Genomic DNA, 17,004 nt, shown 5'->3' on the forward strand with positions numbered 1-17,004 from the left:
CAGGTTTTACCGCTTGTAGTTTAGACAGCCATTCATCCTTGAAGATGCTTCCCGACACAAATAACAAATCATGCTGTTAAAATTATGCAATCAGCCTAGATGGATAAGAATGAGAAAATTCAGAAATGACAAATACAATAAAGAATGTGGTCGAAATTACCCAATCAAGACGATAGATGCATTCCTCTTTTAGCCTATAAGTAGTGTTGCTTCTTCCACTGACAATTTCCAAGGCAACAATTCCAAAACTGTAAACATCTGCTTCTTCCACTGCAAATGCGAGTTTGATTTTACACAAATTTTCCATTTGAAATAAAGAATAAACACTGGAGATCAAAAGCAAAAACTTCTAGGATGTGGTTTCCAAAGTGAAATCAGTTGAATGGGCAATCATAGACGAGAAGAAAAACAAGTTGAATGCCTTGATGGTATTTTTCACAAAAGTTTAGGGAGCTCAAGTGCCTTTTGCAGGAAATTCCTAGTTTTAGTCCTAATGGACATTAACCTAACCCAATTTATCAAGTCCAGGAATCACAAAGAGAGTTGCTGCCTGAAACCATTTGGAAAATTAAAGGCATAAATACCATTTTCAAGCATCAGTCATTCCAATACTTTCTTATTTTCATAAGTACTCAGCAGATCAGGACCATCAAATCCAGAACTACATTCTACTCTCATTGCTCTCAAAATAGATTAGCTCAAACTAATTATAAAAAGAAAATGATATTTAATTCAATGAAGCAATTCAAAATTAACACTTGCACATCCTTATGAATAACAAGTTGTTTTACACATGAAAGGGGCAGAATCTGTGACGGGAGCACAAATCAAGGGACCTAAAAGAGTTCCTAGTTTGTGTTGACTGAGCCACTACATAAAAGTTCATATTTGCTTAGGTTGACGATGATGGAAAGCTTTTAGATTTTGATTGCATCAGAGAACTTGGATGGAGGCAAAGATGCTACATGGTTATTCTTGAATGACCCTTTGCTATTCTGCGAGCAATGACTCTCTACCCACCCTTGGTTGCCTTGCTGCTCATTTGTTGAAAAGGAACACATAAGTACAATCTACACATTTCTACTTTTTAACTTTCCATTCTCTTATATGCATGAAATCTAAGACAATCAGAAACACATCACAAAAAGAGGGCCTGAAAACAGATCCTTGGTCCAAAAAGGAGGACCATGCTGAACAATATCTAGCCTGTTAATGAAAGATATTGCAACATAACACGAATGAGATTGAGTGAAACAAATTTTTCATGGTAATTCCCAAAATCATAAAAAGAATGAAGTATGAAATGCCCTGAGAGATTCATCACAAAATATACTTCAAATCAATTTGCATACTCTCTAATAGTAGCATGTTATCCTCTAGTTCATTATTTTCATTAATTGACACAGAATCAGTAGAAATAGAATCAGATTTTACTTGAAACCCTAAAACAGGGCTGACCTCAAATTCTTGGTTGTTTGGATCAACAGACTTGAGCATGAGGTCATTATGTCTACACTTTGAATCCTCCTCCGGCTAGGGCTTCGAAGCCCCACTCTCCTTCTAGGTTTCATTGTTTTGCTCCTCTTGCCCACTTTGTGCTATTTTAGATACCACACTCTCACTAACCATAGTGCTAGTTTCAACAAAAATTATATTTCCTGAATAAAATTTCATTTAAAGAATATTAAATTCTATTAATCACGCAAATTAAAAATAAGACTAACTAAACATTAGTTGCTGAAAAATATAAGATAGGTGCACTACTTGAACTATTGACTGTGAACCTGCTAAGACATCAAATTTTCTACCTTTCTTTCCAGAAATTCTAATATGATTCTGCACAACTCAACTAGAATAACATTAAACACTAGCCAATGAATTTTCTACTTTTATAGTATAACATTAAAATCTATGCCGTTGAATTTTTTACTTTTACATGGCCTGCATATATATCCAGATTAATACAATGTAAGTTCCAACACAATAGCATAGCAACTAATTCAATGCATTCATTTACAAAAATGCCTGTAACAAAGAATTAAGCACATAATTAATGTTAGTATATACCCTAGTACCCTATTTGGATACCAAATCGTTCATCATTAATTTCTCCCACGGAATTAAACCTTTTGTAAGCCCTTGACATTAGTTGAGAGGGAAATTTCATTTTCAGAAAACTAGAAGAAAATACGACACACAATCATGAAAATTTCTCCCCCTATCAATTTCCTCTCGGTTTTCTCTGCAACCAAACGAAGGGTAAGGGTTTTTGAAAAAACTAAAAAAAATCGAACAAATTGCATATGCGAGTATAGATAGGGAACCTTAAAATCGAAGCTTTTCCTCTTCCAGATTCTTCTTCTAATCATCAACACCGTCCATTTCTATAAATTTCAGTCAAATATACAGATATTATTAGACGCTTACATGCTGATAGAGAGAGAAAGTAGAAATTGTAAAATTTTAAAATCCATCAACACTGCTAGAAACTTCCAAGCAAATCAACAGTAACAGTGGTGACAAAATTGAATTTTTATACTAATACAAGTGCTAGGACTAGGCGGCTTCAATATCACTCTACAAAAATTCAAAATTCAAATTGAATTTTCTTTCATTTTCCTAAACCTTCACGGCAACCAAACGCGAGTTGGGGCTAAATATCTCCACACCACACCCCAAAAACTCCAAACATCAAGAATATGAGACAATCGACAATGAAAAATCTAAATATCCAAAGAGAAAAAACAGAGAATTGAAGAGAGAGTTAGAGACCTAGATAGATTGATTGACTTGAGAGAGGTGATCAGAGGAGAGGTGAGGCAAGAGGCCAAGCAGTGCGGAGAGAGCCATCTCCGAGTGCTTAGGATGAATCCGTCGCATCAGTCCCAAAGCCGCCCCCATTTTATTCAAAAAATGGATTCGGTTAAGCTCTGGAACCACCACCACCATCACTAGACCACCGTCGCCTCGGTACTCAGATGCAGACTATAATTAAATTTTCGAAGATGATGACTCTATGATTGAGTACTAAATGTTTGCATGTAGTGAAAAAACTAACTTATTTATTTAAAATAGAATAGTATTAACGGATATTAATTTATAATAAAATAAATCAACTATACTTTTATAAGGATATACACTAATATCTGTATTTTTATAATATTTATAAAAATAGAATTTATGTGTCAGGCTTTTGTTAATATACTGCACTGGAAGCTTAAGTGAAAGCTCTTGAGTCATTTAGGTTATGTTTGATTCCCGGAAAATTTGAGGGAAAATGCGAGGGAAAGAAAATACAAAGGAAAAGTAGAAGGAAACAAAAAGTGAAGGAAAATAAAAAAATAGTTTAAAATTTGATAAATTATTATTTTTATTACTTCAAACTCATTTTATTTATTTTAACTCATCAATATAAAGATTAAATAATTTAAAAATACATAAGTTTTTAATTAGTTTTAATTATATTTGATTTTCTTTGATATTTTTTATAGGACAACCAAACATAAGAAAATCATTTTCCTTAGCATTTTTTTTCTTTCCTTTGTACTTTCTGGGAACCAAACGTAGCCTTAATGTTGGGCTCTAAGGTTTATATTTGATACATCTCATTTCAGTTACTATTGGCCAGGTGAAATTTCCAATACACAGCTGCTATTTTATGGTTCCTAGGTGTAAACTAGTAACGCTTTCAACTTTCTTGTGACTTATGGAATGCTGAGTAGATTGATGCAAATTTGAGTGTATGCAAGAAACTAAAGTTTTTTGTACATGGAATAGTATAATCTGTTCAAAAAGGGAAAAAAAAAATACTGCAGTAATTTTGAATGTATGATATGAATGCAAGGAGATTATAATAATTTCTCCCTGTTCAATTATCTAAACTCGCCCTACTTTGTGCTTAATCTTTGAACTTTTGACAAGATTTTGCAAAGATTTTAGACATAGCATCTACAAAATTCCACTTTCTCATTGAAAATATGAGCCACAATTTTATATGAATTGGTTTACATCCTTTCAATTGTTATTATTATTTTTTTTATGTTTTGATTTACCATGAGTTAATGAAGTGCTTATACCACTACAGGCAATTAAAAATGTCAAAGCCAATGCTGCTGGACTAACTCGGGCTAACAATGCAAAACCTGAGGCCCCTAAACCTGAGTCCTCAACTGTATTGTCTAATGCTACATCTGAAGCCTCTATGAATTTGCAGAAGGCTCAGCTATCATCTGGGCTTCCTGCAGATTTTTTTGATAATCATGTGACAAAGAAGCAAAAATCTGGTAAGAAAAAAACTGACATCCAACTTAAGCTTTTCTTCATCAGTTCAATTCTAGGCTATGGCAATAACTACCTTAGGCTTGTACTTGTTCTGCAGCATTTTCTATTGTTAAAAACTAAAGTAATTACTTTAGGTTTACAAATGTAAGGAAGTACCCAATTTTGAATTCAGAGTTTGACTGAAATTGAGAAGCAACCTATTACCGATTCTGAGCATATATTCTAGAGTCCCACCTACCTGATGCCCAATAAGCCGGAAGAGTTGCTAAGTCCTTGTTTCTAGCTGTCCACATACTTCATGCAAATCCCCTATCATATTCTTCTTTCTTAGTTTCTTGGGGCATCTCTATGTCTGGAGATTCATTGCGGAGAAATTCCTTGATTACTCTTCTTTTATTTCTAGACACCAATCCTCTGCGTTCTGACTGATGATCTTCATTCAAATATTTTGACAGTCAATGAGCACCCTTAAAACTCCTGTTAAGCCTCAATCCTGGTGATCCTCCGGATTCAATTTAGCAGGTTTGTACATCCTGCTTAAAGTACACCTTACACTTGAACCTTATGTGGGAGAGACAATCCTCACTGTGCTTGACAAGCTTGACATTCATAGGGGCCAATACAGATTCAATATCTTCTCCTTGCAAAAACAAGGACTTGCTAGATTTCAGCCAAAATGACTCAAGTTGGGCCCTGAAGCCCTTTGAAACACCCTTTCAGGTGGTTAAGAAAGCAAAAGGTGTTTGGTCTGTTAAGCTGACAAGTTTTCTAGAAAAACCAAGTAATAGAACTTTCTAGGATTTTTCATTTGCTTCTTCAACACTGTCTTTGACTGTGATAAATTCCTGCAGTCATGACTGTAATCGCAAGTTGTTATTAGTCTGGCAATTTGTTCTATATTCCCTAGTTGAAATTCAATTGCCCATTTTTGGGATTTGACTTGATCCTGGTAATCTGTGGTTTTAGAGGAATAATTTATATTTCATAATGTATCTCTAGGAAATGATGCGGTCAAGTTCCTAGATCCAGATTCATACAACAAGACTGGGGGTTCCGCTTCTGCTCAAACTCAGTCAATGGAGCCTCTTGAGTCGAAAAACAATTTAGACAGATTGTCCAGTTCTCACTCTGAAAAGATGGGAAAAAGTGGAATTCATCATGCCAGGGACCTTACCCAGACATCAGGAAAGATTGTTGGTTCAGAAACCAAGGAAGTAAAGGGTGCTCTTCCTGAAGGCTTCTTTGACAACAAGGATGCTGACCTTCGTGCACGTGGTATTGTGCTTGTTAAGCCGGATGTCAAGTAAGTTCTTGCTTCTGTTATATAAATTTATTTCTTTAAAATGTCACTATCATCTGACAGGGAGTGTAATAGATTCTCTGGAATAGTATTCCCTTCCTTTGATTCTTTTATGTCCTCTAGTACTGTTTCTTTTCTATCAAATTAGAGAAACAAGGTCTGAGAGGGTCTCAAAAGTGTGTAAAGAAAATTTGAGATTATATCTTGTTTGAAGAATTATTTTTCAGCACTCACTGGTCCATCATTGTCATTTTTGAAGCTTTGTCATCTTTTCATCATCGTTGTTATCATCATCGTCATTATCATCTTCTAATTTTTAACCTAAAAACAAAGCAAATACATAGGTCCTAGGTTGTGCTTAGAAGCTTTATTTTGGGCAATTTTAATTGGTGGATAAATTTCATGAGTCCTTTTTGGATGCTTGTGGTAGGGTTTGAGTGGGAAATCTTTAACCTTCTCTTTGATAAAAATATCATTGGGAAAAAAATTAGGACTCTGCCTAGTACTCACAGGTGTATGTGAATTCTGTACATCACAACTGTAGTGTAGTGAAATAAACCTTGGTATAATTTAGCAGGGGAGGGTGTTGGAGAGGACTGGCTGTGTTAAAAACCTTAGTGAGCCTCAGTGGAGGTTTCTCTGATTCGTGGGGAAGTTTATTTTTGATAGCGTAGGGACCTTTAACCCTACAGCATAATGGCACATGTTTCATTGGATACTTGAGATGATCAGAAATTACCAATGTATGATTGCATTACTTGGAACACTGAATTAACCTTGTTAAGAAATGTTAAATCCTGGTCAGGGACGAGTACAAAGAATTTGAAAAGTTGATACAGGAGGATTTGAAGGAGGTGGACAACCGTTTGGAAGAAGAAGAGGTCAGGATCATTTATTCCTCGCACCATTCCTGGAACCCAATAATGTAGTCTCTGGTGATGTTTACTAAAGATTGGAGTTATATCATTAACTTGGTTTTGCAATTTTATGATGTAGTTTGATGCAGCTGAGATGATTGAAGAGGCCGAGTCTGTGGAGCAAAAGTAAGTGAAGTGTGGTCATTAGTAGTGTTATCACTTGGGTTCTCCTATATTTCCAATGTTTTTGAGTTGACCTTTTGTTCAGGGTGTATTGGGAGAAAGTGGAAATGCTGAAGAAGAAGAAATTGGAGCTGAAGGTGGCTAGATCCGGCAGACGGAGTAAAGAGCCTGAGGTCAGAGGCAAGGGGCATAGCTCTGAAGAGGATTCATCCAGTGATGATGATAGTGATGGGAATTTCATGGTTGATTGGAGAGCACAACACCTGTGAATACTTCTGTTTGAAATTTTCTGGTAGCATCGCCTGTGCAGACATGTCTATGTCGGCATGCAAACACCTGATTACGTTTGCTGGAGTTTGGTGCTGCTTCTTTCATTCTGAGCCATTCTCCAGATTTTGGTTCAACTGGCTGCTGATTGAAAGGGATGGGGAGTGAGGCGAGGTGAGAGTAAGCCCTGGTCCAAGATCCTAGAATTTTACATTGTTTCTGTATGCATGTCTATAAAGGGGCAGGTAGAAGATCTGGGTTTTGGTTGAAACTTGAATGGTGTATCCCGAATTCCGATACTAAGATTTAGGGTTTAATGAAGACAAATGGGTTATCTCATGATTTCAGAATCATAATTAATTAATAATAATATTATTAATATTATTATTATTATTATTGTTGTTTTGGTTAGGGGGTGGCCATTTGGTGGTAATAGTGGGCAAGTTACAGTCAGTTTCGTTGTGGGTTTAAAAAGTAGTTTTTCCTTTTTAAAAATAAAAATTATTTGTTTCTAATTTTTAAAAATAAAGTGAAATAAAGAGTAAGAGCCTGTTTGGCTGCGTGATTTAAATTTTTTTTTTTTAATTTTTATAAATAAAAAATTATTTTTAACATTATTTTTGTTAAAAACAAAGTAAAATAGAGAATAATTGTTTGAAAATAAGTAAAAGTTGTTTTCATCAAATTTTTTTAAAGTATTAAAAAAACAAATAAATTTAAACATGTTATTATTCCATTTCTCTCTATAGAATTTTTTTTAAAATGTATTAAACAAAAATAAAATTAAACATGTTATTATTCCATTTCTCTCTCCACAATCTAGTCTTCCTTTAAATTATACGTATTTTTCTGAATTTTTCTAGAATATTTCATTAAGGAAATAAATTTCAAATCAAAGTGTACTTGAAACATAAAATTTATTAATTTTTAAAAATAATTTGAAACTCAAAAACTGATTTAATTAATACTAAAAGTTATGAAACTTAATAACATTAGTAAGTCAAAGATCAAAATTTATTTTAATTATTTAGGTTAGTTTATATATATATATATATATATATCATTTTAAAAAAATTTATTATTAGGTAAATAAGTTTTAAATTAAGCAAAATTTAATGCATTAGATTCACTAAGAGCTTAGTAATTTTTTAAAATAATTTAAAACTCAAATAGTAAACCAATTAATACAAAAAACTTATGGATAAAAATTGGTTTAGAACAACTTTATTGTTTCTCTTTCACATAGAATCCTTATTTCTTAATTTTTTTTCTTAGGCAAATGAACTCCAAATTAAATAAGACTTAATGCTTGGATTCATTAACTAGTCTAATAATTTTTAAAATTAATTTAAAACTCAAATAATGAACTAATTAATATTATAAATTTATAAACAAAAATTGGTTTAGAACCACTTTATTGTTTATCTTTTACATAGAATCCTTATTCCCTAACTTTTTTCACTAAGCAAATGAATTCCAAATTAAATAAAACTTAATGCATTGGATTCATTAACGAGTCTAGTAATTTTTAAAATTAATCTAAAACTTAAATAATAATATAATCAATACTAGAAATTTATGAAAAAAAATGGTTTAAAATAACTCTATTGTTTTTATTTTACATAGAATTATTATTTTCTATTTTTTTAACCAAGCAAATAAGCTTCAAATTAAATGAGGCTTAATGTGTTGAATTCATCAATAAGTTTATTAATTTTTGAAAATAATATGAAAGTCAAATAATAAACTCATTAATACTAGAAATTTATGGATAAAAATTGTTTCATAATGATTGTTATTTTTATAAACTCATCATTAATACATATTGCATTAATGATTAAATTATTAATTTCTTTAAGTGTATGTATGAGCAACATCTTACAGTGATAGCATAATTTTTAACTTTAAACAATCAATAATTTAATAGGTAGTAATATATATCTTTAATAATAGATACAATGATCATATAAATCTATCATTGTGGTATTTCCACCAAGTTTGAATTTAATATTCATCCTTGTGCATGTGGACATATAAAATGATCATGGGAAGGGGTGGGTTTGTAATTCAAGGAATAAAAATGTAACACAAAAGGTAGATGACTACATAGTATTTAAATTACAAATAATAATTTTGAGAAACAATATATAATGATATAGTAGGCTTGGGTAAAGCATTGATGAGTTGCTTCAATTTAATTTTCATAGAGTACTGAAATGTAATAAATCTTCATTAGTGTAATGAAGATTAATTGTAATGTTTTTGGAAAATCTTATGGGACTTGGTTTATTCTATGGGTCCCAATTGTTGCATTTGAGTTATTGATCATTTTTCTACATTATGATTTAAATTATGAAATAGAAAAATAATGGCGTACAATATGAAGTTAGGCTATGACTCATTCATTCATGAAAAAATTGTAATTTTGCCAAACCTAGTTTACATAAGCAAATTTATGTCATAGGTTAGAGACACAATCTCTAGGTGGAAGCCTAGGAGCTACGATCCCTCTCTCTCTCTCTCTTGTTTGATTGTCATTTGGTAGTTTGAAAATTTTAAATTAGAATTTTCTTCTAATAGTTTTTAATCACAAGTTTTTAGGGGGCTATTATTAATTTTACTTACAATGGGAAAATATATTTGTTCTTTTTTTTTTAGTAGCAGTTAAAAATGTTATAACCTTTGAAAATCACAACTTACCTTAACAAGAACCCTTTTTTTTTTTAATAAGTCAATAAAATAAATTAGTAGCATACCTAAACTAATATGAAGATATAATAACATAAAGTAATTTATCTTTGAATAAATTAAAAGCAAAGTCTTTTCTTTTATTGTAATAGTGATGAAATTCACTTCCAAAGCTTATAGTAAATCATAAAGCATATGAAGATCTACAAACAAAATTTATTGCCTTCGAGCATGATTTTTGGCATAAGTCACTCTTCTTTTGAACAGTAGCCACTTGACAATTTTGTCCACAAAATCAAAATAGGCATCACACCAAGATCTTCTTATTGCCAAAACAAAATAAGGAACTAAAATGCCCACCGCAAATCCCAAGCCAATGCTTAAGTAAAACCACTGATCAATATAGTCACCATCAATTTTGTCCTCAAGAACACTTTGCCTTTTATCTAGATCTTCATCTGACATTTTGTGACTAGTGGAGTTCCACAAAGATTCGGGTTTCCAGTAAAGGCCAACTCTGTGAAAGTTGTCATTTGCCCTGTAAAGGGGATCTTACCAGAGAAATTATTATTTGATAGATTCAAATAACCCAAGAATGTTAACGAGGACATGCTTGAAGGAATGGTGCCAGAAAGCTTGTTGCTTGATAGATCAAGAGAGGACAACTGACGCAACATTGAAATGCTTCCAGGAATTTGGCCAATGATGTGATTCATGGACAAGTTTAGAAACACCAAACCAGACAATTTTGTTATTCCCTCGGGAAACTCTCCACTTAAATTATTGTCGGATAGATCGATGCTAACAACAAGAGAAAGAGTCCTCGTGTATTCAAGACTTTGGCCTTTTGTAATCACAATCAATCTTTCATCATACCGAGAGACAGTCCCATTGTGATGCAAAGAATACATATCCATGTTATGCTCCTGAGCCATGGCTTTAAGCTCCACCAAAGTGACTGGAATTTTACCAGTCAAATTGTTTTGTGCAAGGTCTAAGACATGTAGGGAGCTTAAATTTGAAAGTCGGTCGGGAAGTCTTCCAAAAAATGCATTCGACCTCAAGTTGAGTATTACAAGATTTATGAAAGCAGTTCCAATCCATGATGGAACCTTACCCGATAATTCGTTATAACTGAGATCAAGGAGTTCCAAACTTGATAAATTTTGGAAAGATGAGGGAAGCTCTCCTGAAAGCTTGTTGTCGTTTAGGTGTAGTGATTGGAGCAATTGTAACCGACTTAATGACTTTGGTATCATCCCAGACAAATTGTTATTTCCAAGGTCCAAAACAATTAGGCGAGAGCAATTATTTATGGTAGAAGGAATGCTTCCGGTCAAATTATTCCTTGAAAAATCAATGACTTCAAGCGAGGTGAGGTGTCCTATGGAATCCGGGATGGTCCCTGTTATTTGATTACTCGAAAGAGAAAGGAAAAACAAATTGGGCATGGATTCACCTATGTTTGATGGGATGGGCCCTGTTATTTGATTATGAGAAAGAAGAAGGTATCTCAAGTCTAACAGGGATTCACCTCTGCTAAGTGGGATTGAGCCAGAAAATTTGTTATGGGAGAGATCTAGAACACCCACCCCTTTGATTGAAAAAGGAATAGGTCCTTCAAAGAGGTTGGAACTGAAATCGATCTGTGTGAGAAAAGGAGAAGAAAAATTCAATGAATTTGGTAACTGACCTTGTAACTGATTGTGAGAAAGATTTAAGTACTGCAGATTAAAAGAAATATTCCAAAACCAATTTGGAATATGACTTGAAATGCTAGCATTTGAGAAATCAAGATACTGGAGGTTCTTCTGAGATTGAAGCCAAACGGAAATGAAGGACCCAAGTGGCATGAACCCATATAAAGAATTTTCACCTGGAAAGGGGGAACCCAATTGGGACTAACATTCAAACGGAAAGAATTGGAGTCCATGTATAGATACTCCAACTTACTTAGCTTCCAAAAATGTTGTTTAGAGAGACTTCCACTCAATTGATTGGAACCAACATCCAAGAATTGCAATTTTGAAAGCTGTCCAATACTATATGGGAGACTTCCACTCAAATGATTGCGATAAACTTCCAATCGTTGCAATAGAGAAAGTTGCCCGATACTATCTGGGAGACTTCCATTCAGCTCATTCATTCTAAGAGACAGGGACTCCAGGTGTTGCAATGTCCATAAAGAAGCAGGGATGGGACCTTCAAGTCTGTTGTTGAATAAATCGAGGCCCTAAGATTTTTAAGCTCACCCAACCAATTTGGCAATTTTCCCATCAATTGATTGCCATACAAGTATAACTCCGTCAAACTAGGCAAAGGACTTTTAGAACTGCAGGTTTCAATTCCCTTGATAATCTCAGGTAAACTTCCATTCAAGTAATTACCCCTCAAATTCAAATATTTTAAGTTGCAGAAGTTTCCAAAAGAGCTTGGAATTGACCTGTAATGAGCAAGATTAAAAAATATGTATTAATTAAAATTATGTAATAAACAAATAATAAAAATAGTAAATAACAAAATAAATTAATTCATGAACAATTAATTTAAAGAAAAAGTAAGAAAAATTATTATTATTCATGAATTGGTACTTTTTTTATCTTTTCTGATAACCATAAAATAAAATAATTTATTTCAATGTTATAAGAATAGTAGGATTAATCATTGATATTAATTGTTCCTTTAAAAATAAACTAATTTTTTTTTAACAAAGTGATAGTTCAATGAGAGAAGATAGAAAATCAAAATATAAACCAAAGGATTAAGAAATCAAGTTATCAAAAGATAAATTTTTATTTTAGCGATGAAAATAAAGCTAGAGAAAACTAGGAATTCAACCTAGTTTAATATTTTGAAACAACAACACTACAAGAAACTAGCAAAATTAAATAAAAAGTGAGAAACTTATAATAAACTAAAATCAGTAAAATGATGAAGCAACATGGTTTATAGTCTAACTAAAATATACAAAGGATATGCTATGAAATGAAATATCTAAATTAATTGAGGAGTGAGGATGTCCTTAAATCAAATTGTCACTCAAATCTAAATATTTTAGAGACTTTAATTTTATCAATAAAGGTCTAATCTAATTAATTAAGTTTAAAAGAGACAATATATCAAAGTAAAAACTCATATGGCAACAATTGCTTCCCCTTTAGGATAGAGATTAATATTAACTTCTTGATTTGGATTTTAGTCAATTCTCTAAGGTTGTGTTTGGAACTTCCAAAGTTTTATTTCTAAAGATAGAAATTCATAGAAACTCTAATATAAATAGTAAAACTTTACCATAAAAAAGTAATGATACTTAAAAATTGTTTTAAAAAACATGAAATATTAGAAAAATTTTACTATCTTAATTTTTTTAAATTTCAATAACAGTATTTAAGAACGTGAAATGTCATATTATATTCACTTAATGTTCAATTTTATGGTTTCAATTACTTGTCTCAAACATGAAATGTCATATCTCAATATATAAATTACAATAATTTGACATAATAGATGAATTATGGAGAGAAAATAGAAATTGAAAATGTGCAAGAGATGATTGAAAGTTATTTGATGATAAAGATTCTTAACAAACTTAAATTATCAAGATAGGAATATAAATTCTTTTCGGAGATACAAAGAAAGTAAATTTTTAGATTTCAATCCAACGTGGTTTTTTATTTATTAATTGCAAGATTTTAAAAAATAAATGAATAGTAAATTATAATTATTTAAATTTTATAGGAACAAGAAATACCTTAAGATAAACATGACAATCTAGAATAAAATTTTGATAGAATAGTTTAAAACAAAGTATACCATGAGAATACAAATTGAAAAGTATTTAATAGCTAAAACTAGTAAAATATTATAAAAAAAAAGTGACATTAACAAAGTACGTCATATATCAATTCAACCGTGATATAAATATTCAATTTAGTGCATACTCAAATTATTATCCCCAAGAACAAAATAAATTGAAAAATGAGAGCATGTCAAAATCTTACTATAGAAATGAAAGCATTCAAAAAATTATATATGAAAATCATATTATTATTATTTAAAATAATAAATAATAAATCATTGATCAATTAATTTAAAATAAAAAAGGAGGTTAAGGATTAAAAAAATCATATTCCTATAAGTACAATAGACATGCACCTTTTATAATCACTTACCTTTACACAAAAAAATTGTTAAATAATATAGATACTTCATAAGCATAAAGTGTCAAACTATATACTTTTTCTTAGATAAAAAAAAAAACTAAATTTCCTTCTAAGAAATTTAAAATTCAAAATAATGTTTTATTAGTAGGTATAAATATATTTCCACTATGAGAACAAAATATAGTGATTATTTGATAATGTATACTAATACATATTCAAGAAGAGCTTATATACACAATCATCAACTATATATATTTAATTACACATTTACATACAAACAAAGAAATATCAATTTTTCTATTAAGAGAAGAACTTACCATGTAATTCATTTCCACCCAAATTGAGAAATTCTATCTTTTTCCAACTCTTCCTCAACAATTGAGAGATATTGCCTTCGAGATAGTTCCCAAATAGATATAAGTACTGCAAATTGGGTAGCTCACCAAGACCAAGTGGAATCCTCCCATGTAATTGATTGTAGCTTATATCAATGGATCCAAGGCTGCTAACATTTAGAAGCCATTCCGGAAACATGGAAATGAATTGGTTCGAGTTGATGCTTATAACAAGAAGTGAAGTAAAGTTAACAAAGCTTGGAGATGGAATTGAGCCAAAGAGGCTACAACCATCTAGATGCAGCTCTGTTAAAATTGGAAGTTTGTTTAGCACCTCGACCCATTCACTTCCTACTGATGAGAGGTTAACATAATCCATACCAAGATACTTCAAGGAAACAAGACTAGCCATCCATTCAATATTGCCAATAGATAAATCATTAAAATATTCAAAATCATCATAACTCAAAATTTCAGAAGAAAGATCAAGATACTGCAAATTAGAAAGATTTCCAAAATTTGAAGGAATTGTACCACTAAACTCAGCACCTGATAAGTTTAGATATAGTAAATTCTTCAAAGACCCGAAGAATTGAGGAATTGGCATGCCTTTGAATGAGTTGAAACTCAAATCTAGATATTTCAAAGACTTGAGTTTTGTCAATGAAGGTCTAATTTCTCCACTCAAGTTCATAGAGCTCCAGTTCTCATATACATTCTCACGAGGATAAGGGTTATGAAGATCAATGGAAATGACAATTCCTGTGTCTTTTTCACAAGTAATTCCTTGCCAGTAGCAATAATTGCTTCCTTTCCATGATGAAAGTCGGTTGTTGGGATCTTTGAGACCACTTTTGAAGTCAATAAGAGTCTCTTGTTCAGATTGAATGTTGTTGCCGATATGGGTATAACCATTACATGCAAGTTCCGTTGTTATGAAATAGAGAATGGCTACAATGAAACCAAGAATTGAAATTCTCTCCATGTAAATATTCTAAGTTGAGCACCTGTAAAAATTGAATTCCAATATGTAGTCAGCATTTTCTTGAATTAAATTAAAATTTTATTTTTGACATCAAAATGAAAAACTGATAAAATTTAAAAGACAGTTGCATCAACATGACGAACTTATTTTAACCAACACATTTAAGAAATGTTACCAGTCTAATATAATTTTAAAAGATCTACTCATAGCATATGTAAATATATACTAAGAAAAACAGTAGTAATCATCTCATAGATATTCAACCTTACTTTGATTGGCGAGAACTGAAATCACCTACAAGAGAGTTAGAAGGATTAGATAGAAAAACACATTAAAAGTAGTTTATCAATATTAGTCGAGTTCAACCTTACCTGAAACTTCTTTCTTGTTTTCCTTGTTTTTTCAATTCAACTAAAATATATAGAAGATTGTTTAAAGTGATGACAATGATAGCCTCACTTTCTTATTTTCCTTGTTTTTTCAATCATATTAAATTCTAATTGAGTGGAAAATGACTCAGAGTTCTTACCTCCACCACAAAAACCAAGTGTCTTGATTGAAGACCTTCACTTGAAGATAAAAAAGATGTGGATGAAAGACCATGAGTTGGCACTAAGTCAAGGTCAATAAGATTAAAATAAACATTAAAATTCATCTATGAGTAAAAAAAACTACACTTGTTTAAATTTTGAAAGATCTTAATTGGGAAAAATAAAATATGTATATCAAGGTGCTAAGAATAAGTCAAGAGCTTAGATCATTCAACATACAAAAATAGTATTGAATCGATGGGCTTATTTGGTGGTATAATTTAGAAATTTATAGCACTATTTGGCATGTTTTATCCCCAAAACAAAATTTTAAAATAAAGTTAAATAGAGAACAACTTTAGGAAAATAAATAAAATTTCTTCTCACTTGTTTTTAAAAACAAAAGGAAAACATAAAAAAATAAATAAATACAATCTCTTTCTTCTTTCATTTTTTCTTTACCAACCAATGATAAAAAATCATCAAATATGATCTTTCTCTTAATTATACGTTTTTTTTTTTATTTTCTTTAACTTCTCTATTTTTTTATTAGGCATATAGATTTTGAATCAAATAATACTTAAAATAAAGGATTTATTCATTTTAAAAATAATTTGAAACTCAAAAATCAATTTAATTAATACTAAATTGTCATCAAACTTAAAAGTTAATTTAATTAATACAAAAAAAAGTCATGAACCAAAATTTATCATGGATGACTTTTTTAGTTTCTTATTACAACACATAACTATATTTTTCTGAATTTTTTACTAGAAAAATAAATTAAATCTAGCAAAACTTAATGTTTGATCCTTTAATGAATCTAATAATTTTTAGAAATACTTTCAAATTCACATACGGACTCAATTAATAGCATAAATTTATGGATAAAAATGGTTTATAATGACTCTTGTTGTCTATTTTCTGGGTAGAACTATAATTTTTTATTTTTTATTACTAGACGAATAGACCTCAAATCAAGAAAAAAAACTTAATGTTTTAGGTGTTTTAAAAATTCTATTACTTTTAAAGAATTAATTTGAGACTTAAATTACATTCAAGTAAAACATCCTTTAAAATGAAAAAAAAAATAAAATAGTTTGTATCTTTTTCATGACCCATTAATCTTGTAAGAATTATAGATCACGTTGTTTGATCATGATCGATGATTAACAAACTTTATTCTCTATGTAGTGTTGACTACGTTATCAAGTCAAAAAGCTATACCGTGTTCAAGTAAGACATCTTCCAAAATTTTAAAAAATATAATAAGATAAAATAAAATAAAGGCCTTGACTCAATTCTTTTTATCATGAAGGTCATTCTTCACCTAAAAAATAAGGTTAACAACTTCGCATCTAATTATAATATAGGATAAAAAGAAGTGTTTAATAGTGATCAAAACACTGATTTTA

At 30.9% G+C, this 17,004-nt stretch overlaps 2 protein-coding genes and 1 pseudogene across 2 annotated transcripts; 1 reads left to right on the plus strand and 2 right to left on the minus strand.

Moving 5' to 3' along the window:
• The first annotated feature begins 4,057 nt into the window (after window positions 1–4,057).
• On the plus strand, window positions 4,058–7,222 carry LOC117922301 (zinc finger protein 830-like). Its single transcript, XM_034840407.1, has 5 exons — window positions 4,058–4,283; window positions 5,281–5,584; window positions 6,387–6,462; window positions 6,578–6,624; window positions 6,707–7,222. The coding sequence occupies exons 1-5, from the start codon at window positions 4,202–4,204 to the stop codon at window positions 6,888–6,890; spliced, it is 693 nt and encodes a 230-aa protein (XP_034696298.1). The 5' UTR covers window positions 4,058–4,201; the 3' UTR covers window positions 6,891–7,222.
• Window positions 7,223–10,022: 2,800 nt separating this feature from the next.
• On the minus strand, window positions 10,023–12,002 carry LOC117921869 (annotated as a pseudogene).
• A 2,037-nt stretch (window positions 12,003–14,039) lies between these two features.
• On the minus strand, window positions 14,040–15,591 carry LOC117921870 (receptor-like protein EIX1). Its single transcript, XM_034839821.1, has 2 exons — window positions 15,329–15,591; window positions 14,040–15,081 (listed from the first exon to the last, which is right to left on the minus strand). Exon 2 carries the CDS (start codon window positions 15,057–15,059, stop codon window positions 14,040–14,042), a length of 1,020 nt encoding a protein of 339 aa, XP_034695712.1. The 5' UTR covers window positions 15,060–15,081; window positions 15,329–15,591.
• Between the last annotated feature and the right edge of the window lie 1,413 nt (window positions 15,592–17,004).

Source organism: Vitis riparia, chromosome 9 (assembly GCF_004353265.1).
Source record: "Vitis riparia cultivar Riparia Gloire de Montpellier isolate 1030 chromosome 9, EGFV_Vit.rip_1.0, whole genome shotgun sequence".
NCBI lineage: Eukaryota > Viridiplantae > Streptophyta > Magnoliopsida > Vitales > Vitaceae > Vitis > Vitis riparia.

Excerpts from the sequence above, each read along its gene's own strand:
- LOC117922301 (XM_034840407.1), top strand. The coding sequence starts at position 4,202 with ATGAATTTGCAGAAGGCTCAGCTATCATCTGGGCTTCCTGCAGATTTT. Across the intron at positions 4,284-5,280 it reads GACAAAGAAGCAAAAATCTG|GAAATGATGCGGTCAAGTTC; the intron begins GTAAGAAAAAAA and ends ATGTATCTCTAG. Across the intron at positions 6,625-6,706 it reads GCCGAGTCTGTGGAGCAAAA|GGTGTATTGGGAGAAAGTGG; the intron begins GTAAGTGAAGTG and ends CCTTTTGTTCAG.
- LOC117921870 (XM_034839821.1), bottom strand. The coding sequence starts at position 15,059 with ATGGAGAGAATTTCAATTCTTGGTTTCATTGTAGCCATTCTCTATTTC.